Genomic DNA, 24,851 nt, shown 5'->3' with positions numbered 1-24,851 from the left:
AACAAACCTCATCCAGAACATACAGAAGAGGCAAGGATGTGATCACCATGTCCTTGCTCTCTATCAGGGTATTTTTATGCGTCCTTGATTGTCAGGCATCTAACAGCAACAATCTGAAATAGCTGGTAGACATGGGAAAACGTGGCTAAAACTATAGTTGTGGGTTACACACCTCAACTGTCAAAGGCTAATGCTGTCCTCACAGTCCTTGGAGGCCACTCTTGTAAGCCTATGTATTGGAAAGTGGAAAGAGGTTCATCTGAGCTCAGAGTGAACCTGGTCAGCCAGGGAGAGGGCAACATGTGATACTTGAGATCCTGTCTAAAGCCAGCACAGAAACCCACACTTCATTCAAAGCATCATATACTAATTCTCGATTATCTACCATTCTCTCCCTACCAGCCGTTCAGTTTGGAATGATAGAAAAAAAACTGGAACTGATCTTTCTATTCTAAGGACCTTGATCTCTCTCTTTCCTTAGGTCCACATTAAGAGTGCATACAAATGGACATCACCATCTGAACATCTTAGTATTTTCTACTCTGTATATGTAGCATAATACTGTGCCTATGACAGTCTCAAGCTTCCTTGAGTGTTGTTGCCCCATCAAGAAGTGTGAAGTTCTGAGTTCAAACCCCAGTGATGCTTTAAAGGGACTAGAAGAAAGCGATCAGAGAAACTCCACTTCTTTGTCCTTAGATTAAATCAAGTTGACACAATGTGAACCTAGTGGGCTATTTAACCATGCATCTTTCTCCCAACCCCATTTCCACGAGTTCAGTCCATGGCAGAATTCATCCCCCACCATCCTAGATATTTCTTTGTATATTTATACAAGAGCCAGGTTTCTTTTTTTTAAATAGAATTAGTTGTAGGCAATCAACTGCTGCCCTATGTGAGAAATGATTAGTATCTATTGCAACTTACCACACTGTATTTGTGTATACAAGTACGCTATTGGAAATCCAGCATTACTGAGGGATTGGAAACCAGCACTGTGGCCTTGCCTTTCTGTGCCTAGTCCTGGCTCACAGGCAGCAGGGGGCAGACCTTGAGTTCCTCTTCAGGGACAGAGTGATGGTGAATGGGCACTGAGCAGGCAGAGAAACACAGCTGAGGCAGTTCCTTTCAGTTATCAAACACATCATCTCCTTCCCATCTTAAGGGCTACTGCTGAGGTCTTGCCCCCGTACCTACCTTAATAGCAGCAAATTTGTTACACAGCAGCCAGCTCTTTCCTATTGTTCTGTAATATGCCTCCACATCATGGATGCCAAGAAACAAACTAAGAAAAACAAAAAAATCTGACATTGAACAGTGTGGTGCTGGTAACATACCCTGTTATGTTCTGTATGTTATGAGATTTGTTAATCTTAACAAGTTCCCCAACTATGAGTTTCACGTAGGACCCATTAGAATCCAGGAAAATAAAAACAATTATGTGTAAAATGGCCTGAGTCAGGGCCATAGACAGCAGCATCCAGCACTTGTGCATGAGCCCATGTGGATCTTGCAATGAGCTGGGCCATAGCAATGTCCAGTACACAGTTGTGAGCTGTTGCTCTGGTTGAACTGTATTGGTGTGTGCATTCAATGAACTACACTTATTTAAATGAATTCAGTGTTGGTGTGGTTTGAATCCAGACCCCTTGACACCAAATCTTCCCTTCAGCAGCATTTAGGAGAAGAAGCTAAAGTCAGGAGAGGTGACATTGTGCCATAAGTTATGTGACAAGAGGGATGGTGAAATGATCCATTGTGATAAGAATCAAGGTTTCTTCTGTGGTACTTAGGTCTATACTGGGCCTGTGCAACAGCTTCAAGAACCCATTTCTGATTTCCCTTGGGATTCCCTTGATGATCCACTCAGAGAAGATTGGAAACAACCAAAATGGTAGTCAGACTTGATTTAAAAAGTGTAGGGAACACTGCAAACTCATGTTTCAGGATATTTGATTACATTGTAAGCCCCATGATTTTGTTATTTACCTAAAAGAAAATATATGTCTGGTGGTGTAGGTCAGCACTAACACAGACATTTAACTCTAGAGCTTGTTGGTTTTTATTGATAGAGAAATTGCACTGAATCGCCATAGGAACCTGTGTCTTAGGTCTGTTTCCCTAGTATATCCTCTACAACTCTCATGATGGTGATCCTGTTTCTGGCTAAATGTATGTCTGTTTACTGGGGAATTGAGTTTAGTGACGTGCAAATATTATTTAAACCTATGTATTAAATTTTGTCATTTTGTTAATTTTTGTGGTTTTTATTGGCTTCTTTTGATTGACTGTCATAGTTTTATTAAATTATTTCTTGTTTCCTCTGGCATTTTATCCTTCCCTTCAAACTAAAGTAATCCTTTTAGGATCCTCTACAGCGCTGTCTTACTGGTTATACATATTGTGTTAAATTTATGTATACTATGCCTTAATCAGCACAGTAGCTGGGCAGCTGCCTGCCCTCCATGGCATCAGATCTACTTTACAAACAATAACACTCAACTCTTACTCACTGTGTAGCATCTTGGCTGCTCTTAGTTCCCCTTGGACAGCCCTCAGGACCAGGCTCTCCTCTCCCTTAACCATGGCTGCTCTCCTCTTCCTCTCTCCTCTCCATCACACATGTTCTTCCTTTATTCTCTGGCAGCTTCTTCTTCCTTCTTCCCTCCTCATGATCCTGTCTAGCAAAGCCCTCAAAGCTCCCCTCCCCCATCTCTCTGCTGTGCAGCTGTTGGCTGTTGGCTTCTTCATAATCACAGTTAACTGGGAGCAGGGTCAGATTTTTGGGGATTAGCCAGTCTTGAGTTCCACAAATTAGCATTAAATACAAGCAGAATTAGACCAATATACTACAGGGATTTCTTTAGTTTTGTTTTGCTGTAAGTTTTCTTTTACCTTTTCACTTTTTATTTTATTCTTGGCTATTTTTTATTAATTGGTAATTTTATTTATTTATATTTCAAATGTGGCCCCCTTTCCAGTATCCCCTCATCATCCTCACTTCCCATTTCTGCTCAGCTTTGCCTATGACAGTGCTCCCCTCCCATACACATCCATTCCCCCCTCACACCTCTAGGATTCCTATTTGGTGGGCAACATGTTTCACAAGAGCCAAGGGCCTACCAGCACATTAATGCCAGGTAAGTCAATCAATCCTTTTCTACACAGTGACCTAGAACCATAGACCCATCCTTGTATACACTTTGGCTGGCAAAAGGGGTCCATAGGAGCTGGGGAATGGGTGACAGAGGGTCTGGTTAGATATTAAAGACCAATGATTGCTGCTTTCTCTTCTTTTTCTGGTTGTAGGTGAAATTATGTTTGTGTGCTTGTCTTTCTTTTTTTTTTTTTTTGAAATTATTGCAAGGTGACTAATTTCTTGCTTTTTGTTGGTTATAGTTTAGCTCAGTGTCTTGGAGTTTTCCTCCTATTATCCTCTGTTATGCTGTCTTAGAGAAAAATATTGTTTAAATTTGGATTTGTCATGAAATATCTTGGTTTCTCCATTCATGATGACTGAGAATTATGCTGGGTATAGGAGCCTGGGTCTGCCTTTCATCTGCCCACGATGTTCTGGCTTTTGGAGTCTCTATTGAGAAGTCTGGTGCAATTCAGATAGGTCTGAAATCATTTGTTACTGGATATTCATACCTTACCCCTTTTAATGTTATTTCTTTGATCCGTGCATTTAGTGTTTTAATTGTTATGTGAATGGAGGAATATTCTCTGGTCTGCTCCCATGTGTCAGCTTCTATGGCCGTGTTTCTCAACACTCCTAGTGCTGCAAACCTGTAATACAGCGCTTCATGCTGTGATGACTCCCACCGTGAAATTATTTCATTACTACTTCATAACTAATATTGCTACTCTTATAAGTCATAATATGCAAGGTATCTGATATACAATGTTTGTGAGTGGTCGTGGCCCAGAGGTTGAGAAACATTGCTTTATATACATTTTTATTTTTTTTTAAGAGAGGCCTTCATCTGAGGAGGACCTGATGCAGGTGTGAGAGCAGAGACCCCTGAAGTAGTGACAAGTTAGCAGGCCCAAGGCTGCTTGCCTTAATGGCAAAAGAGATTCCTGGCTAAAGGCACAAACAATCTGAAATCACTGTCCCCAGGATATTTCTTACCTCAGTTTCCCCCCATTACACGGTGTGTCTGCTTGGCCATGTCTGTCCAGGAATCCAGTCCCTGTAGTCTCTGATACAGACAGAATGCTATAGGTGAGAATGCTTTCCCTCTGTTCGCCCCAGTCACTTCTATAGAAGTGAGTTCAAATCCCCCGTGGGTAAATGTGTGTCTCACATAATGTGTGAGACTTGAAATCTCATCCTTTTTGTTGACAAAAACCAACTCTCACTTCAGATTTACAGCTGACCAACACTTAGTTTCAGGAGAATGAAGAAGCTGGTCAGGCCTGCAGAGTCAGATCCCCTCCCTGCCTGGGACAATCCCACCCACAGTAGACTTCACCTTCACTTAGCAGGTGTTTTCAGAAAAATCTGACCTCAAGATTCTGAAGTCCACATCTGCACAAACCCTAACGTTGTTAGATGGTGGACATGCGGGTTTTCTCCACTTTAAATCATCCTGGCCTCTTCTCTCCTGGGATGCACTCTGTTCTCTCTGGTCTGTTCATCTCGGAAGTCACTTCTCAGAAGGGGCACTTTGCTCTAACTCCTCCTTGGGACCCACCCAGCACTTGTGCTGGGGGATCTTATCAACTCTGAGCTGGGAGGGGTAGCATTCAACCTGACTTGAAGAAGCCTGTTTTCGCAGCTGATCTAGATCTGAGGAACAGGTGCTTTTAAAGAAGCATGTGACAGTATCTCCAGCAGAAGAGCTCACATTCAGGCAAAGTCACACAGGACAGGGAAAAGTGGCTTCCCAACTTCCCCAGGGCGCTCAAATCAGGGAGGGTATCTGATGGTCAGAGAGTTTGAGAGAGGCCTCCAACTCCCTGAAAGACTTCCCTCAATCATAAGTCCCACCACTATCCCAGGCTCAGCAAAGCCCTCCACCTGCCAGTTCCCTACAAACAAAACCCAGTGTGGAGAATTGAGGATAACACTTCTAGGAAATGGGCGACACAAGTCTCTGGGGGTCCTGGCCTGGGGTCTGTCCTTCAGGCTCTCCTCACTTCTCCTAGGTGCCTAGGGCAGAGGCAGGGTCAGGAGTAGGGGGAGGGGCAAGTTCATGGTCAGGGGCAAGGTCAGGGGCAAGCAGTGACCTCCAGACAAAAGTTAGGCTTTGGGTGCATGGAAGAGCAGCAGCAGAGCTCGCCCTGCCCTCCTCCTCTCTGGAGTGGGAAGGCATGGAGACCTGAGGGGTTGGGAAGAGTTGGGGAACTCACAGCTGCTTTTCCTCTGACTGCAACTGCAGCGCAGGGCCAAAGAAGCCAGAGAGGCTCAGGGGATCCCCCCATTTCCTGATTTCATTGTCCTTGTGGATGTCCAGGATGAAGGCTGTGCTTGGCTGGGCCAGAAGCCCCGCAGACAGGGAGAAGATGCACAACTGGCCTGTGACCTCCCTGGGCGCCCACTGGGACCCAGGTCAAGTGGCCACAGACACTCACCACGCACCCTGCCCCAGCCCTAAGCCTGTGCACACCAAGGCCACAGCACCTCTGCTAGTCCCTCCCACCATGAGCACTCACCCTGGCCCCCTGGCTGGCTTACACTCTCTGTAGGGAGCTCCTTGTGTGGTTTAGACACCAGGTTGATTATGGCCTCAGAGAAGGAGTCTAACAATGTTCCATCTAGTTCAATATAGTGGAATAATTGAAGCACTATTGTTATTAGGTCTTCATTAAAAGTCTGATAGCATTCTGCGTTAAAGCCATATGGCCCAGAAATTTTGCTTTTTAATTTTGGGAGGGGCAAACTATACTGACAGTACCTATTTTCTTCTGAGAATTATCCATGTACCTTCCCAGATCTGGGTTTATGTTGGTAATTGTTATCTGTCTAGAAAATACCAATATCAAATAGATTTTCAGTTTTCTGGAGTAAAGGCCTCTGAGGTAAGACCTAATGGTTGTTGAATTTGTTCATTGCCTCATGTTAGATTCCCCCTTTCATTTCTAATTGTGTCAATTTAGGTATTGTCTCCGGTGTGCAGTTTGTTTGAAGAAGGGGTTGCCTCTCTGGTGGATCTTCTCAACAAAAATACAAAAAAAGAAACAAAAAATAAATAAAACAAACAAAAAACCCAACGCACAGGACTTGGTTCTCTTGACACTTTGTATTTTTCACTTTATTTGTAATTGACTGATTTGATTTGAACCCTGAATTAATTTCCTGCCATCAAATCCTACCTGACATTCTATGGGATGAGGTTTGGCCTCATCTTGTTAACAGCAACATGTAACTACTGAAGCTGTTTCTGCTCTCTGTAGTGGTGATGACCTCAAAATCTTACTGAAAACCATGCACACCCGGGTTAGGTTGAATTAAAGTAGCCACCATTTCAGTGTTCCCTGCAAGGTGCCATGGGACAGTAGTAACATGAGACTGCATGCACCTCGACAGTTTTCACTAGGGACTACACACACACACACACACACACACACACACACACACACACACACACTTTACTGACATGGTACACATTCTTTGCACACAAAAAAGAAAGTGAACAGTAATGAAAACACACCAATAATGGAATTGATGGAGGGAGTTGTGGGGAAGCTGGGGCTTAGAGTTACTTAAAGGCCCTATGCAGGCTCTCCTTTTGTTGGAGGAGAAATTTCAAGTGCAATGTGGTTCTTTATTTTCTTTCTCTAAAGCACAGAGGGCTAGGGGTGATAACAGGGCTATGAGCATGTTCGGCAAGTACAGTCACACTGAATTAAATACTAGGGTTGGAACCTATTAATCTTCTACAAAATTACAGAGCAGCCTCGATGAAGACTCTCAGCTTCAAAGGTGGACATTTCAAGACAGGCACTGGACAATGGCTGACAGACTTGACTGGAGACTGGAAATGTTTTGCTATCTCACAGGAAAAGAAGGCCCCTCCTACCACACTGTACTCTAAGGACATTTTATTCAGGTTAGGATGACATGAACTATTGTCTCATGTCACAGATGTCAGCACAAAGTATCCAAGGTGTTGTATGCCAATGGTAGCATCAACAGAACAAAGCACACAGTGTCATGAAGACATAAATTATGAGTTTGTGTAGCAAGACCCAGGCCTCTTCCAGGTTCTTAGATAGTAACTGAGAACCTCAAATACGGTAGTGATGTGATAGTGTGGTGTAAATCTAGTTACAACTAGCTTCTATTGTGACACAGATGACTCTTATTGTGTCATGTTCAGCTTATAATGAATGACTAACCAAAGCATGAGAATAACCAAATACTACATTGTTTCTCTATACCTCATGAGCTTTTAAAAGCCCTGGGGTGACAGCAAGCTTTTGTGGACATTCTGGATTGGTCCTTCTGTACTTTAACTCTCTGAGTCACCTCCACTCTCAGTAAGTTAGTTCAATTTCATAAATTGGAAATGAGTCACCTGGAAAAAATACATTCTCAATACGATCCCAGATTGGCCATGGAAAAAGGGTAGCTTGAATTGTCCCACCTCAGTTCTGGGCTTGCACAGGCCTGCTCTCCAAAAGAAACCTGTGTTCACAGCTGCAGGCTACATTCACTATGGATGCTCTTGAGGTTCCTCCCTAAACTGCTTAGATTAAGATAATGTTCTTGCTAACAATCAAAAAACTGATTAAGCCAATCTGGCCTACAGGAAGCTAGTTTCTATTCAGTATTTTATCAGATGTGCATAAAACATATGGCCATCATTGATAACAGGTGAAAGATCTGCTCTAATATGAAAACTAAGTGATGCTGGAGGATGATCCCCAATGTTCAATGAGCAGTGGGGACACCAGAGCCCTGTAGGGATGCCTGACAACCTAACACGTTGAGCACGCACAGCTCAGTAAGTTCCCTGTGAACATACATCTCCTGAGATCTCTCTATTTAATTGGAGGTGATCCTGTCCACCTAATACAGCACCTCATGTGGAATAACAAAAGCCACCTGCAGGAGCTGTGGTGATGACTCACAGGGTAGAGCATCTGCTGCTCTCTCAGAAGAACCACATGGACCCTAACAATTGGGTAAAGCATGTCAGTGATTACATTACAAAGTGTGTGTCGGAGAAACAGCCACATTATCCACACAAAAGACACTGTCACACTGGGTACCCCTTGGTGACTTTGAATTCACTTATTAGCCCAGGCTCCATGGAACATGCAGAGATACATCTCTATCTGTAAGTTCTAAGTCCACAGGAGGGGACAGAACCCTTGAGTAAGAATGATGGTCTTAAGAGTCAAGAGATAGAATTCAATTTTTATTCATAACGAATACATTTTTACAACAGAACAGGATTAAAATGAATAAAAATATTTAAAAATATTTGAAAGTGAAAAATAGTAACAAGAACATATAAATATGAAACAACAAAATGAAAACTTCAATTAAAATCATAACAAAAATATTTCTAAACAGCATATTCTTAACGAACATGTAGAAGCACAGATGTATTGCTGTTTCTCCTCTAGCACACATAATGAAAGGCGGTCCCCCAAGCTGTCTCTCAAGTGGTGTTTTCTGAAGAAGAAAGTGAGTAAGACCTCAATCAGTCAGGCTGGCTTAGTGTTATATAAATTTAGGGTCTCTAAGAAATGACAAATTAACTCTGAGGAAGAATACTCTCCCAAAAAAAAATGTTGTTACCATTCAGGATGTTTGTCATCAGGGACTCCTGAGAAAGCAACTTATTCTTCAGGAAGCTCTCTTACTGGGGTGTGTCCAATTCCAGCTCTCTTGTACTTTCTGAGACCTGGGAGAGGAAGGCAGTTTTTCAGACACTGATTTGGTGGTGAAACGCAAGCCAGCTGTCAGAATCCTGCCTTCTACCACCTCAGTTCTCTTGGACAGTCGACATGGACCTTTTAACTGATATCATTGTTGCTAACTCTGTGGGCAGGGCAAAATCTCCAGCAACCCTCACAGTAATGTGGGCTGCCAATATGGGACCCAGACTTATACCAGTGCAAACCAAGAACAGGGCAATGGAAGGGACCTCATTGGGTTGCAGGAAGAAAGGAGATGTCCATATGTCACCAAGGTTAAAGCCAATGACAAGTACTAATTTGACATTTGCACTTGGCTCTTATCCCGGAAAGGTGCTTCCTACACAAGAAGTCATATGACCACTTGTCATTTGTCAAGAACCAAGAACTTGTTCAAAACTCTACATAGCATCCAATCTATCACGTGCATGTGCATAATGTGATATGTTATTGATCTGTCACCATTTCTATAATGCAGCTTCAAAAAGAGCAGCAAAATATACTTGCAAAATAATTCAGTTTCTGAAAAGTGGGTAACTTCCCAGAATACTTGTGCATAGGCAGAGCAATGAACAATGCCATTACATGAGGTGGTTGGCTGGTTATGAGTGTAAATTAGAAAGGAGGTAGGAGGAAGCAAAGATATATCAAACTGGCAAATTTTATCAGATATTGTTAAGCTAACACATCTGCTCGTCCCTACCTGATGATGCTGGGTCTGGACGTTGCTGGTCTTTATCTTTCTTGTTGAAGTCAACCAAATATTTCTGGTTCAGTGCACACTCAAGATGTCCCTCCTTGCTCCCCTGCTTCCGTGGGACCAACTTCTTCCTGCATGTGTTCTCCATCAGGAGCTGGCTGAGCAGGTTTCTGGAAATACAGTCTGCATAATAAGATCATGCTGCCCCTTTCTCCCATTCATACTCCCAAGTCCCACTAACTCTACCAGGTCCCAGATACCCATGAAGACTTAATAAAATACATCTCGATACATATAATGCTCCTGCACAAACCACAAAGAGTTAATTCAGGGAAGAATAAATTGTTTGCTTGGCCCCAGCACCAATTAGTGTCCACATCTCTCAAAAAGAACATGGATCTTCAACTATCCATGAAAGCCCAATGCATGGGGGCAACATCAATTAGTAGTTGGCAAACACCCACAAAAGAGGTCAGTAGAACCAAGGGAAGGTCATGCTAACCATGTGGTGCACGCACTGAGTTTGGTAAAACCTGGTTGACACCATAGGCCCAGGTCAGCCTAATAACCTTCTGCTGACTTCAATCAGTGCTGTTCTATCTAGAGCCTTTTGCAGATGCCTAGACAATCCTGGGATGAGTAACAGTCTTTTATGGAACTGAAAACTGAGTCCTAATGACCCTGGAACACTGATGTGTAAAGAGCACAAGAGATAGAATCATAGCTGAAGACTGTCCAATCCAGAACAAAGAAAGTCAGAAATGGCCATTCCACAGGTGATAGACTTTCTGACCAGGACTTACCTAGAGAAGGTAATCTCCTTCTTCAGCTTATGGCTGTCCTCATGGATCTCAGTGTTCTCCATCTCTAAGTTGTGCAGAATTGACATGATTGACTCCTCCATTCTCTCCAGGTCTTCATAATATGGATTTGGCCTGAAGTGTGGCCTGGCCCCAAATGATAGAATCCAGTGAACATCAGCATTTAGGAATATATGAGCTCAGGGTGGGTCCTGTACTACCCCAGCCCTGGAAGGACACCTTCTGAATTCTACATATTGGATCTTCTTCAGCTTCAGAAACGTGTTTTTCTGCGTCCAGGACACCAGAATCTCAGCATCCAGATTGAGGCTTCCCTGGCTCCCTTTGTTCAATCAAGAGGCAATCTGCAGTCAAGCCAGTTGAGCTATCAAGAGCCTAGGCCACACCTCTCCATGCTCCCCCACCCCAACACAGCCAGAAACCTGTGATTACTTTTTTCCTGTCCCGATAACAGACCATATATCAACACAAAATTATAATCTGCACAAGGAATACAAATAAACCGACAAACGTTGCCACATAGGCAAAGAACTGTGCTGTTGACAGTGGGGCTCCCAGAACAAAGCATTCACATCACCATGAAAGTGTTACAGGTAAATACTCAGGCCAAGACATAGACCCCTAGATTCCAAGTGTGGAGGGAAATATAAACATATAACAGTTGTGCATATGCATTTGGATGTATGCACACACAGACTCACAGACTGAGAGACACCCACAAAAAAAAGAGAAATGTAAACAGAGTCAGAGAAAGAGAAAAGCAAATATGGAAACAGAGAGCACTGTGAGAACCAGGAGAAATGCATGCAGCATTGCTGTTTCCGAGGGGCTCCCACAGACACACAGACAATAACAAACAGGGCTGAGCCTGACAACTTCTAGTCAAACATTGAGATGAACAGTTTGGGACCAGGCCCCTCAGGCTGCTGCCTGGATCTTCCAGCACTCAGTCCCCTGCCTAGTAAGTACAGAGACTCACCATAAACTCACTGCAATTACAATCTTGCAAAGCCACCAGCAATCAAGGGCTTTGCAAATGCACACTGGGAACTCACTCTCCCTGACTTTATCCCTGAATTCTTCATTCAGACCACAAATCCTGCTTTTCAATAAATGGAAGCAGATGAGTCTATTGTCCATCTCTCTCCTCAGGAAGGGTCAGGTTCTGAATCTCCTCTATATGGGAGGTGAGGTTTGGCACCGGGTGTGGGAGGCACAGCTTTCTAGAACCCAAAACCTTAATAGGATGAGATGAAGGTGACCTTGCAGACCCAGGAATGAAACAAGAACGTTTGGAGCAATTCATACCTGTGTTTCATAGATCTCTCTGTCAGAAACCTCAGGCGATCTCTCAGGTCATTTCTCTCCTCAGTAATGAGCTGCAGCTCTTTAATCAGCTTCTCCTTTTCCTTCTTGGCCTGCTTCTCGCTTAGGGCAGTTTCAGGGGAAGATGTTTCTCTCCCAGTGTCTGTAGGTAGAAGAACAAAAGTGAACCTGCATGGGGAGAATGCATAGAGTGTACATAGACCACAGTGAGGCCTAAACAGGAGAACAAGCTTGGAACCCAGTGTCACTGCAAGGCGATTGGTCTATGCTTAAGAGGCCTCCTCAGTGGATCTCAGTTCTCCCACTACTCTATAGACACCAAGAGATGTAAGCAGCCAGGTGTTCCCTATGCTGGACATCACGTGCTTACATGTACCATGGAGATGGCTTCTCCAGGATTATCATCAACTGAACAGGGTACAACTTGGTTTAAGGACCCTCACCCCTGTGGTTTCAGAACTCAGATGATAAATTCACCATCCACAAAACTTGAGTGATTGGAGACACTCAGATGTCCTACCCTGATACTCTAGGCCAACAACTTTGGATTGAAAACACATTTCCAGGGAGGACATGTTCAACAGACTTATCAATTCCCCTATATGAAATAACAAATGCCCCAGAAGTTCCAATAGGTTACAGGCTGAATCTTGGTCCACATGTTCCAAACAGTTTTGGTATTTTAGAAAAATGTGTGTAACACACAACCTCTAATATATAAAGCTAATGATGACCCTGCCAGTTAGAAAAAATCAGAGAAGGTCTAAGAAAATAAGGTTATTGCCTGGAGCACAATTCTCCCCCTGTTCCTACTGTCAGATACCCACTGTATTTAAAGAAGCAATGAGAGTGAAATACAGTGCTGCCCTGTCTAAACTCAGAAAAGGTGGACCCTCCATGACTCCTGATCATGTTATTATATCAATGTAACCTAACAAATGCACTGTAAAAGTAAAGGCCAGAAATTCACAGTATAATAGCATTGGCCTTACCATATCCTCCCTGTGGGTTTGGGGAAACTAAAGTTCTGAAATTCTTGACTTTAAGGAATTGTGATATTCATGGAAATTCAATTACTTTTCAGATGCTCCAGTTGCTGTGGCCCATTGCTAGAAAGGTCAGCTTAAGCCTGCAGCCCCCCTGACAGGGAGCTCAAAATGTACTGCCCAGAACTTACTAAACATTCCGCAGAAGTGCTGTCTTTCTCCATCATTACTTTGAGACGAAAGGCTAGACCCCTTCACTCTAGTCTCTCCACAATCGACGTTCCTCCTCCCAAAACGCTTGCGAAGATGGGAAAACATGACTTAGCTTGTAACTGCCAGACTCAGACTGAGAGAAACTAGGGCACTGGTTGTCACTGATGTCTGGTGACATCACAGAGGATGCCAGAACTCTCTAGGAGACAATAGAATGTCCAAGAAGGGACAGCAGATGTCATGGGGAGCAGACTTTGCCTCCCAGCTAATGTTCTCCCTGTACTGAGCAAAAGCAGAGGTGCCCTTTCCAGGAGCCTTTCCTGGGGTAGAGCCACTGAGCATCTCCTGCTTCCAAAGCCAAATTTTCCTCAAGGCTTGATTATAAAACCTTAGTAATTCCTATGCATCTAAATGAATGTTTCCTTCCATATCTTGCCCCAAAATGTCTCATCCTAACTCAAATTGTCCTCATTCACCAATGTTAGCCATTAAAACTTCCTGAGATTTCACACCAGCTTGAATATGCAGTCAAAAGTTCTCCTGTCTCATTCTGTACAGGTGCTTTATATCACATCAAGAAATAGTCTGCATGGTAGGTTACAACATGGGTGTGTGTTAGGGGAACACTCATGAAGTCATGTGCTTAACAATCGACAATTGCCAGAATATTCCTTAGGAGAAAGAGTTGAAATCTTTATGGTGCTAGGAAAAGTGTGGAGACCAGTTGGCAGAGGAAAGTGCAATATTGGAGCCACGAGTGAAGGGAACCTCATGCTGGTGGTGGGGTTCTCCTCTCTGCACCAATGTCGCCAAAGGAGCACTGCTCACAGGCCTGAGTAAGATATACCATGAGCTTCTATCAGAAAAATAAAATAGTCAAGAGATATAGGGGGTGCACAGAAAGGTCTAAAATGAGCCTATAAACATCATTAAGTGGATAGAGCAAGGTCCCAGCACCTGTACACTGGGAAATGGCCACCCCACCAAACACAAAAGCATCTATCATAGTGAAAAATGAATACTTTATAGAATGCACACACTAACATTGATTGATCACATCCATAGTTCAAATTTTGGGGGCAAATTCATGGCCCTAACTATCTTTCTCTCAACTTATATAGCAAAAAATAAGAAAGACAGAGAAAAGAAAAAGTCAAAACAAAATCCCAAGCTTCTCATATGAGGACTGCAGGAAGTGTTATCTGGTGGTCAGTTCTGATTAGACATTTTAGATAGAACTGTGCACAGTGAACCTTGATGTGATGGGTCCTATATAAAGCTTTTTGCAATATTGGAATTTTAACAAACCTCATCCAGAACGTACAGAAGAGGTAAGGATGTGATCACCATGTCCTTGCTCTCTATCAGGTTATTTTTCTGTGTCCTTGATTGTCAGGCATAGAACAGCAACACTCTGAAATAGCTGGTAGACATGGGAAAACGTGGCTAAAACTATAGTTGTGGTTACACACCTCAACTGTCAAAGGCTAATGCTGTCCTCACAGTCCTTGGAAGCCACTCTTGTAAGCCTATGTATTGGAAAGTGGAAGGAGGTTTATCTGAGCTCAAAGTGAACCTGGCCAGCCAGGGAGAGGGCAACATGGGATACTTGTGACCCTGTCTAAAACCAGCACAGAAACCCACCCTGCATTCAAAGCATCATCCACCAATTCTCGATTATCTACTATTCTCTCCCTACCAGTCGTTCAGTTTGGAATGGTAGAAAAAAAAAAAACAAAACTGGGACTGATCTTTCTATTCTAAGGACCTTGATCTCTCTTTCCTTAGGTTCACCTTAAGAGTGCATACAAATGGATATCATCATCTGAACATCGTAGTATTATCTACTCTGTATATGTAGCATAATACTGTGACTATGACAATCAAGCTTCCTTGAGTGTTGTTGCCCCATCAAGAAGTGTGATGTACTGAGGCCAGTCCCCAGTGATCCTTTCAAGGGATTAGAAGGAAGCCATCAGAGATACTCCACTTCTTTGTCATTAGATTAAATCAAGTTGACACAATGTGAACCTGGTGGGCTATTTGACCATGCATCTTTCTCACAACCCCACCTTTCTGAGTTCAGTCCATGGCAGAATTCATTGCCCACCATCGTAGATATTTCTTTGTATATTTCCACAAGAGCCAGGATTCTTTTCTTTTTTTAAAATAGAATTAGTTGTAGGCAACCAACTGTTGCCCTATGTAAGAAATGATTAGTATATATTGTAACTTACCACACTGTATTTGTGTATACAAGTACATTATTGGGAATCCAGCATTACTGAGGAATTGGAAACCAGTGCTGTGGCCTTGCCTTTCTGTGCCTAGTCCTGGCTCACAGGCAGCAGGGGGCAGACCTTGAGTTCCTCTTCAGGGACAGAGTGATGGTGAATGGACACTGAGCAGGCAGAGAAACACAGCTGAGGCAGCTCCTTTCAGGTATCAAACACATCATCTCCTTCCCATCTTAAGGGCTGTTGCTGAAGTCTTGCCCCCATACCTACCTTAATAGCAGCAAATTTGTTACACAGCAGCCAGCTCTTTCCTATTGTTCTGTAATACGCCTCCACATCATGGATGCCAACAAACAAACTAACAAAAAACAAAAAAACCTGACATTGAACTGTGTGGTGCTGGTCACATACCCTGTTATGTTCTGTATGTTATGAGGTTTGTTAATCTTTTTTTTTTTTTTTGGTTCTTTTTTTCGGAGCTGGGGACCGAACCCAGGGCCTTGCGCTTCCTAGGTAAGCGCTCTACCACTGAGCTAAATCCCCAGCCCCGAGGTTTGTTAATCTTAACAAGTTCCCCAAGTGTATTCTTCACATAGGACCCATCAGATTCAAGGAAAATAGGAACAATTATGTGTAAAATGGCCTGAGTCAGGGCCCATAGACCGAAGCATTTCCAACACTTGTGCATGAGCCCATGTGGATCTTGCAATGAGCTGGGTCTAGCAATGTCCAGTACACAGTTGTGAGCTGTTGCTCTGGTTGAACTGTATTGGTGTGTGCATTAATAAACTACACCTATTTAAATGAATTCAGTGTCCTGTGGTTTGAATCCAGACCCCTTGACACCAGGTCTTCCCTTCTGCAGCACTTGGGAAAAAGGCTAAGTTTAGGAAAGGTGACGTCTTGTCATAAGTTATGTGACAAGAGGGATGGTGAATGATCCCTTGTGATAAGAATCAAGGTTTCCTCTGTGGTATTTAGGTCTATACTGGCCCTGTGCAACAGCTTCAAGAACCCATTTCTGATTTTCCTTGGGATTCCCCATGATGATGCACTCAGACATGATTGGAAACAACCAAAACGGTAGTCAGACTTGATTTATAAAATGTAGGTAACATTGCAAACTTATGTTGCAGGATATTTGATTCATATTATCAGCCCCAAGACAGTGTTATTTACTTTAAAAAAAATACCTCTGGCAGTTCAGTTCAGCACTAGCACCGATATTTTACCCTAGAGCTTTTTTTGGTTGTTTGTTTGTTTTTTGTTTTTGTTTTGGATGAACAAGTACTTTCTTATTTTGTGGCCCAGCCCTAGCTCTTACTTCTTTGCACAGTCACAGAGAGACCTCAACCATATACTCAGCCAAAGGCAGGGGAATGTAGAAAAGAGCCTAAGGCAATACCACATAATGACATTGAAAGTGGGTGGCCAAAAGGTGTTATAAAATTCACCTCACTTCAGTGAGTGATGACATACCAACCTGGTGGCCTACGATTCTGGAATATTAATCAGAATCCTTTCGTCATATTAGATCTTAATAGAAACAAGGAAGCAGTCCTTTCCTGAAGTATATATTCATCATACGTAAAGAAGATATTAAATCCATATACAACTCAGAATAGCACTATCCCCCAAGACCGGAAAGATCTGGCAACATGAATATTAGAAGCTTCTCCTGTGTTACAGTGGTAAGCACAGAAGAAAGAGGAAGATAGGGCTGAAAACAAAAGCATCAGGCCAGAGCACTGTTTCTCAGGATGAGTTGCTAGGTGAAGGTAAATAAACCTTACTAAGTTTAATACAGTATTACATACACTGTTGTAAGTAACTGGAGCCTAGGCTATCCCCAAAGGTTTGCCTGTCTGTGAAATCTGATACCCTAACTCAGGTGTCTTCCCTGGCCTCAGTGGGAGAAGGTGCACCAGCCCTACAAAAACTTGATGTGTCTTGGTGGAGGCACACTCTGAGGGATATTCCTCTACTCTCTCAGAGGAGATGGTGTGAGGACATTGGGGAGGAACTGTGGGAGAGAAGTAACAAGAGAAAGGACAGCAATTGGGATGCAAAGTGAATTTAAGCCTGTCAGTCACTGCTCTATTGCTGTGAAGAGACACCTTAACTAAGGTAACTAATAAAAGAATCAGGGTGTGCCCATGGCTCCAGGTAGATATGTAGCAGAGGACCAGCTTATCTGGGATCACTGGGACGGGAGACCCTTGTTTCTGAGGAAGCTTCATGAACCATGATATTGGAACTGAGGCCTCTGAGGCGGGAATGAATTGGCAGGTGGAGGAGCAATCTCATAGGGAGAGAGTGTGGGGGACAGAAGAGGGGGTCATGTAGAGGAACATGGAGTGGGAGATAAATTGGAAATGTAGATAAAGTGATGAAAGAAAACTAAAAAAATGAGACTATGAGTATCATTCTAATTCAAGCAGCAAATAATAAAAACATAAATGCGAGAGTCGCCTGGTCCTGTTCATGTCATCCTGAATCTTAAAATCTTTTTTCCTCCAAATTCCATGCCACATGAGTTGCACTGACCTGTCAGCTGCCTGCTTGGATGACAACAGCAGCAGCTTCCCTATGCACTTGCTTTGTAGGAGCACGAAATCTATTGAGCTCCCTTTTCCAAGTTGGAACTTTAATTGGTAAGAGTCTTGCCTTGAGGACACCTTCCACATCTCTACAGTACAGAGGCAGGAGGCTTATCGTTAATAACATCCATCTCCTTAACTATGTCACCCTCCTCTTCAGCACATGACTTTGCTGTGACATTAAACTTCTTAGTGATCTTTTCCACTCTAAGCTGCACATGGTTTTCATGTGTTTGCCCTGTGTGTTGTTCCTTGTCCTGCAGTCTTGAGGAACAGTGACCAAAAGTAACCAAACCACAGACTCAAAGCCATGTAAATACTGTATTGTGTACTATTTTCACAGAGCTCCCTGAGGTGTAAATGGGACATGGAGAATTCGAACATAGTTTGAATCTTAGGCCTTTCACTGGGCAGTCCCTCATCTTCTCTAAAAATTAACCCCATTCTTCTACCATTAAGACCCACCTGCTGGTTAGCTCTTTACCCCTCTGCTGTAGTCTGTTCCATATCTCTTCCTGCCCATGTCTATTCTGAATCTCCTGCTTCAGCTTGCCTCTGCCTATGTCCCTCTCTATGCCCGGAAGTTCTGCCCACATACTTCCTGACGCACCTCTTGGCCATCAGATCTTTATTACATCCAATCGGCAGTGAGACAACACCTGATACATCTCTTAGCTTGTGTTGAGCTGGTGAGAAGGACAAACATCCACAAAATAGCAAAGCTGATGATGGGACATAGAAATGACAAGAGAAATCCTGCCAGCACTTAGCTCACTGCCAGTACAGAACTAACAATTGAAAGTTGACACACCTTAGTACAAAGGGAGGTCACCTCAGCATTTCCCCTTTTACTCCAAGAAATACCTTTAATTTAACATTAATAAGCTAGATAAAATAAGAAAACTTATGAGATGCATCAGGTAAGAATTACTGTCACAATATTCTGTCCATTCGTATTTTGCAAAATTGGAGAAGGTACTTCATTATCTAAATTATATTAGTCTAAAATTTTGTACCTAAATCATTTTCTATCACTTTTTAAGCTTTGTATCCCTTATCTATCATAACTTGCATTTATTAACCATAATAAGTCTTCTGAGACCAAATGTACTTTCATTAATTCCAAACAATTTAAGCGTTTATGTCTTTCATCCTTAAAATTTGACACATTTTTTGCGTACAAATTTTCTTTTTCTTTTTCTTTATTCAGCTTCCACACGAAGATTATTTTTGCTCTGATTTAGAGCAGGATGTAAGGGTGGAGTGCAGACCTGAGGGGAGGGCAGATGAATGGAGTTGAGGTGCAGGATGTGAGGTTCACAGAGAATAAATAAGAAGTTAAAAAAAATAAGAAATGAGCACAGTGGGGATGAAGTTGTGAATGCTTGGCATGGGGAAGTTTGGCAGTGGACTGGGCATTTAGGGGTGGGGTGGGATTGGCGTGGGTTCTGGAGTAGTAAGGATGGTGTCTGTTCTTGTCTTTTGGGGAAACTCCTCGGTCTTCTCCCATCACTCCTCCACCTCCAACCGCCATAACTGCCTCCTACCACAGCAGCGGCTTCTGGGCATCGGCCTCTTTCTGCTCAAGCTCTTCTATGTGCTCGGGGGTGGTACAAGCTTTTAAAAGTCCCAGGCAGTGGGCAGACCACGCACACTCTCCTGGCATCCCCATCCTCTCTCAGGATTTATGGTGCCAGAGCGGTTATCGCAGGAGTTTTGATACTGCTGTGGAGTGTCCATAGAGCCCTGCTTTCTGAGCCTCCCATGTCCACCCTGTTCCTGTCCAGGTTCCTGGCTGTCACATTTCTGCACGATGGTGAACAAGTTTGCTTTTCTGATTCTCATAACAAGAAAAGGTTAAGACTAAACTATCTAATCTTCAACCCCATCCAAGATCTGAGGAGGAGAAATGTTGCCTGAATAAAAGGAAATTCAGAGCAAACAGCTTCCAAACCTAAGAAATGACAGAAATTGTTGGCTACCCTGGGAGTCAGTCAGCAAATATTCCTGTGTCACTGTGGCATCCACCTTCAACTCAATGGGCCAGGAGCTCTGACAACAATCCTTTGAAGCAGGTCACTTGAAGGACTATCCTATTTTTTTTTCCAAAAACTGGGACACAGACTTCCCCATGATCAACTTCTGCACAGTCTGGACAGCTTTCTGGCAGCAGTAGAGGTAAGTGGGTAGTATTTCACCCAATGGTTCTTTAGAGCCCATCATCTTTTTCAGAATAAATTGGGGACACTACCAGGAGTTGAGGTCTCTCCCACTGTGAAAAGCCTTTAACTATTAGGACATCTGAAATGGCAGATTCTTCAGATCTCTAAAGGATTTGAGAACCACCTTTGTATGTAATGTCTATCTCAGTGGACAAATGTGGCTTTTTTTCCCAAGGGATTTACTTCCTACTTAACTTTAAAAACATACACAGGAAGTTAAATAAAGCTTATTTCTGTACCTAACTAAAGCAGTACCTAACATGACTGGAAGACTGATTATTTATAGTTGGAAAGTACTAGCTTGAATTCCTTAATTATCCACGGCAGTGTGCAGTAGTAATTTTATTAAATTAGAATTTTACACCACATTGTGAATAAGTTGCATATACTTATATCTTAAAAATGAATTGAATCATTTATGCAAGTACAATTTTAAATTCTATCATCATTCAAAAATCCATGCCATCCTAAAATATTTGAGACTTGGTATTGCTTTCTAGTATAAAGAGAGATACAGTGATCTATGATTTTGTCATTTTAGTCCCTTCTCCTGATTTCCCACCACATTAGACAGAGAATTGAGGACAGAAAGAGAAAGGAAGAAAGACATTCCTGATTCGAATCTGCTTTACTGTTTCCTCCCTGACCATGGCCAGTAAGAACTTGCAACCAACCCCCTAACTGACAATAATCATCTACAGCCCACGGCAGACAAATAACCACCCACCCACCCTTCCTCTTGAGAATGAGGGGGTCATATTCCTTTAAGTTGCTTCCCAATGTGTGTGGGGTGACAACATGTTTTGGGGACCTTACAACAATTGGGACATTTTCCAAATCCTGGGAGATCTTGCAGTGTCCTATGCCTCCAGACCCTGAATGTGGCAGGATTAACTGAAGTCCTGGCTACATTAACAATGAAAAATACAAACACACATTCCTACCATATGAGGAAGGTCACCGGATAGCTACCCCTTGAAGTTTGCTCAAAACAATTAGTCAATTAGCTTTTTATTTATCTTCAGGTCACTTCTTAGTAAACAGGCAGAAAAGAGACAGATTGTTTGCCAAAATTATATCAATTGCTTCTAAGCCAGTCACCAATAGAGTTCCTGCCATCCTTTGAAGTTTCATCAGAGAGGCTCTATTTTGCACAGACTCACAATACTTATGTCTCCCATGTGGCAAACTAAAAGAACTGTTAAGATCTTCTTAAATAATTCAACAGTTTTCCCAATCCAAAGTCTCCCACCCTCCTCCAAAAAATCAAGAGATTCCTCACAAACATCTCCACTCACTTCGGTACCAGTTTATATATCAGTCACATTTCTGTTACTGCAGAAAAATACTATGACCAAGAACAACTCAAGGAATACAGTTCTTCACATTGTGGTAACCAACCCCAACTACCAAATTATTTCATTGCTAAGTCATAAATGTAAGGTGGCTACTGTTTTGAATTGTAATGTAAATATCATGTATAAAGTATGTCTCATATGTGACTGTTCCCTGAAGGGGTTGCAACCCACAGGTTGAAAACTGCACTTGTGTGTGGTGGTGGGAGGGGGGGTTGTGGGTTTTTTGTTTTGTTTGTTTGTTTTCCTTTTTCTCAAAACCCAAATGCTGATAAGAACATAGGCCAATATCAGGCTCTTCAATTTTATTCCATTAGGCACTGTGTCTGCTCTCATGATATTAACATGCTGGTTTTTCTTTTTTACTATTCCCCAAAATGAAGGTGAAATCATTAAAGGTGATGCCTCCCGCAGTGCTTTACTGTCTTATTAGTTAGCAGTGTCTGACTGCCCTGCTCATTTGTGCTTTCATGTGACTTCTGAGATTTTTTTTCATTCCCATGAAGATCTGTATTGGGATTATAATGGGATGGATTTAAACCAGTAGATGACTCTGGTAGGATTCAATATAATAATATAAATCATACTGATACATGAAAATGAGAGGTCTCTTCATTTTCTGGTTTCTTTAGTTTTTTTATTTTTCCTAATGATTTCATTTTAACAAGTCTTTACTTCCTTAGATATTACAAGATTTTTATTCTGAATGGGTTTGTTTTCTTGGCTTCTTTCGTCTTATTTATTGTTGGTATACAGGAGTTCTATTGATTTTACTGTGATTTTAGTGAATGTGTCCATGAGCCATAGGAGTTTGCTAGTGGTTTCGTGGTCTTTATATATGGATCATATCGCCGGCAAATGAGAATACTCTGACTGCTTTCTTTCATATTAACATGCCTTTCCATCTCTCTATTGTCATATTGTTTGGAGAAGACTTCACATACTAGTTGAATTAGATGAAAAGAATGAACATCTGTGACTTATTCCTGATTTTAGTGGAAATCCATTATTGTTTCCTCCAGTTAGGATGCTGTTGGCCTTGCATATCGCCTTCATAATGTTAAGGTATGTCTTCTCCATATCCCAGATTCTCCAGGACTTTTGCATTAATCACTGTGGGATTTTGCCAAAGAGATTGTCTGCCTCTACTGCAGTGATCATGTGTTTCCTGTCCTTGGTTTTCTGTGGTGAATTGTTTATTCATTTGTATTTGTTGAAACATTCTTGCACCTCTGCAGTCAAGCCAGCTTGATCACGGTACCTGACACATTTGGTAAATGTCTGAATTTTATTTTCCAGGATATTATTGAGAAATTTTTCACTTAACTGTTCCTTCCAATCTTAGTTTCTTTTCTATGCTGTGAAGAGACACCATGAGCAAGGGAACTTGTAGAAGAAAGAGTTTATTTCAGCTTACAGTTTCAAGGATCATGAGTCTATGAATATTATGCTGGGGTACATGGCAGCAGGTAGGACACCATGTTTCTAGAGAATTGGCTGAGAGCTTACATCTTATGTGCAAGTCGGAGACAGAGAAAGTGTTAACTATAGATGGTGTTGAATTTGGAAACCTCAAAGCCCAATCCCATACACTCCTCCAACAAATCCGTATCTTATAATTCTTCCCGAATATTTCCACTAACCAGCAACAAACATTCATATATGTGAGTTTATGGGGGCCATTATCATTCAAATCACCATATTCCACTCCCAATTCCCCATAGATTCTTAAACATATCATAATAAAAATACATTAGCTCAGCTTCCAAAACCCCTGTAGTCTTTCGGTCTCTACACAGTTTATCCACAGTGCTTTTCGACACTCCAGGAAGTCCCTTAATTATTCCCCTATGAAATCAAAAGGCAAATTGCATACATCCAATGTGTAATGCCAAAAATATGTTATCATTGCAAAGGGAAATTGGGAATGTGGTGAGCCAGTTCAAGGCATTAACCCAACAGGGCACACTCCACATTCTCTACTTCTGATGCATGACAAAGGGATTAGATGGGTCCATTGCTCTGGCTTTGCTGACTGCAACATAATTCCTAAAACTATGTTGTATCGCATAGATCTGTGGTGGTTGTGTTTTCATTGTCACTCATTTCTAGGAATTTTAATTTTTCCTTGTGTGTTTCTCCCTTGGCCCTTTCAGGAGTGTGTTGTTTGTGTTGCTGACCTTCCACGAGAGTGTGTATTGACTGCACTTTCTATTGTGTGATACCAGTTTGATTCCTTTGTGCTTAGATAGAATGCGTGACACTACTTCAGCTTTCTTATCTTTCCTGAGGGCTGTTCTGTGTCCTAATCCGTGGTCAATTTTGGAGACAGATCCACAGGCTGATAGAAAATATATGTATAGTTCAGTGTAGTTTGTTAGGTCCATTTGACTGATGATGTCACTGAATTCTGCTCCTCCTCTTTTGTTTATTTGCATGTGATCTGCCAAGTGGTCAGAATAGACTATTAAAAACAATCACAACCACTATTATAGCTAATGGGTAATTTCACATCTATCTGATAATTATATATTTAAATTTGTGACTGCTGTGTTTAATATGTATATATTTAGAATTGTAGTATCTTTTGGTAATTGCAAAGTATAAAATCAATGTCCTTACATCTTCTTGACAGGATTGGTTTGAAATCTATTCTGTCAGCTGGATAGAGAAACTGCATAGAATTGCTATAGGGACCTGTGTCTTAGGTCTGTTTCCCTAGTATATCCTCTACATCTCTCATGATGGTGATCCTGTTTCTGGCTAAATAATGTCTGTTCACTGGGGAATTGAGTTTAGTGATATGCAAATATTATTTAAACCTATGTATTTAATTTTGTTAATTTTTGTGTGTTTTATTGGCTTCTTTTTTTTTTTTTTTTTTTTTTTTTTTTTTTTTTTTTTTTTTTTTTTTCTGGCTGTATCTCACAGGAGAGATCTATATCCACTTCTGGTCAGCATGTACTTCTTTTTTTTTTTTTTTTTTTTTTTTTCTTTTTTTTTTTTTTTTTTTTTTTATTAACTTGAGTATTTCTTATATACATTTCGAGTGTTATTCCCTTTCCCGGTTTCCGGGCAAACATCCCCCTCCCCCCTCCCCTTCCTTATGGGTGTTCCCCTCCCTACCCTCCCCCCATTGCCGCCCTCCCCCCATAGACTAGTTCACTGTGGGTTCAGTCTTAGCAGGACCCAGGGCTTCCCCTTCCACTGGTGCTCTTACTAGGATATTCATTGCTACCTATGGGGTCAGAGTCCAGGGTCAGTCCATGTATAGTCTTTAGGTAGTGGCTTAGTCCCTGGAAGCTCTGGTTGCTTGGCATTGTTGTACTTTTGGGGTCTCGAGCCCCTTCAAGCTCTTCCAGTTCTTTCTCTGATTCCTTCAATAGGGGACCTATTCTCAGTTCAGTGGTTTGCTGCTGGCATTCGCCTCTATATTTGCTGTATTCTGGCTGTGTCTCTCAGGAGCGATCTACATCCGGCTCCTGTCGGTCTGCACTTCTTTGCTTCATCCATC

The 24,851-nt window shown here is 42.1% G+C and overlaps 1 protein-coding gene across 4 annotated transcripts in view; it reads right to left on the bottom strand.

The window, feature by feature from the left end:
- Positions 1-8,359: 8,359 nt before the first annotated feature.
- The window catches only part of LOC147998898 (disks large homolog 5-like), a 72,463-nt gene continuing 55,971 nt past the window's right edge, over positions 8,360-24,851 (bottom strand). For 2 of the 4 annotated variants that reach the window (XM_087595782.1, XM_087595781.1), the window contains exons 2-5: positions 10,381-10,524; positions 9,581-9,747; positions 8,759-8,864; positions 8,360-8,632 (exon numbers count right to left, since the gene is read on the bottom strand). In XM_087595782.1, the coding sequence (XP_087451908.1) occupies positions 8,800-8,864; positions 9,581-9,747; positions 10,381-10,481 (333 nt within the window). In that variant the 5' untranslated portion in view covers positions 10,482-10,524 and the 3' untranslated portion in view covers positions 8,360-8,632; positions 8,759-8,799. Of the gene's footprint in view, positions 8,633-8,758; positions 8,865-9,580; positions 9,748-10,380; positions 10,525-11,706; positions 11,867-12,901; positions 13,069-24,851 lie in introns of those variants that run through there. The other 2 variants (XM_087595778.1, XM_087595779.1) reach the window with 2 other exon arrangements.

This window comes from Rattus norvegicus, chromosome 19 (assembly GCF_021556685.1).
Source record: "Rattus norvegicus strain SHRSP/BbbUtx chromosome 19, alternate assembly SHRSP_T2T, whole genome shotgun sequence".
Classification (NCBI taxonomy): domain Eukaryota; kingdom Metazoa; phylum Chordata; class Mammalia; order Rodentia; family Muridae; genus Rattus; species Rattus norvegicus.
This window is presented reverse-complemented; position numbering and strand designations above follow the sequence as displayed.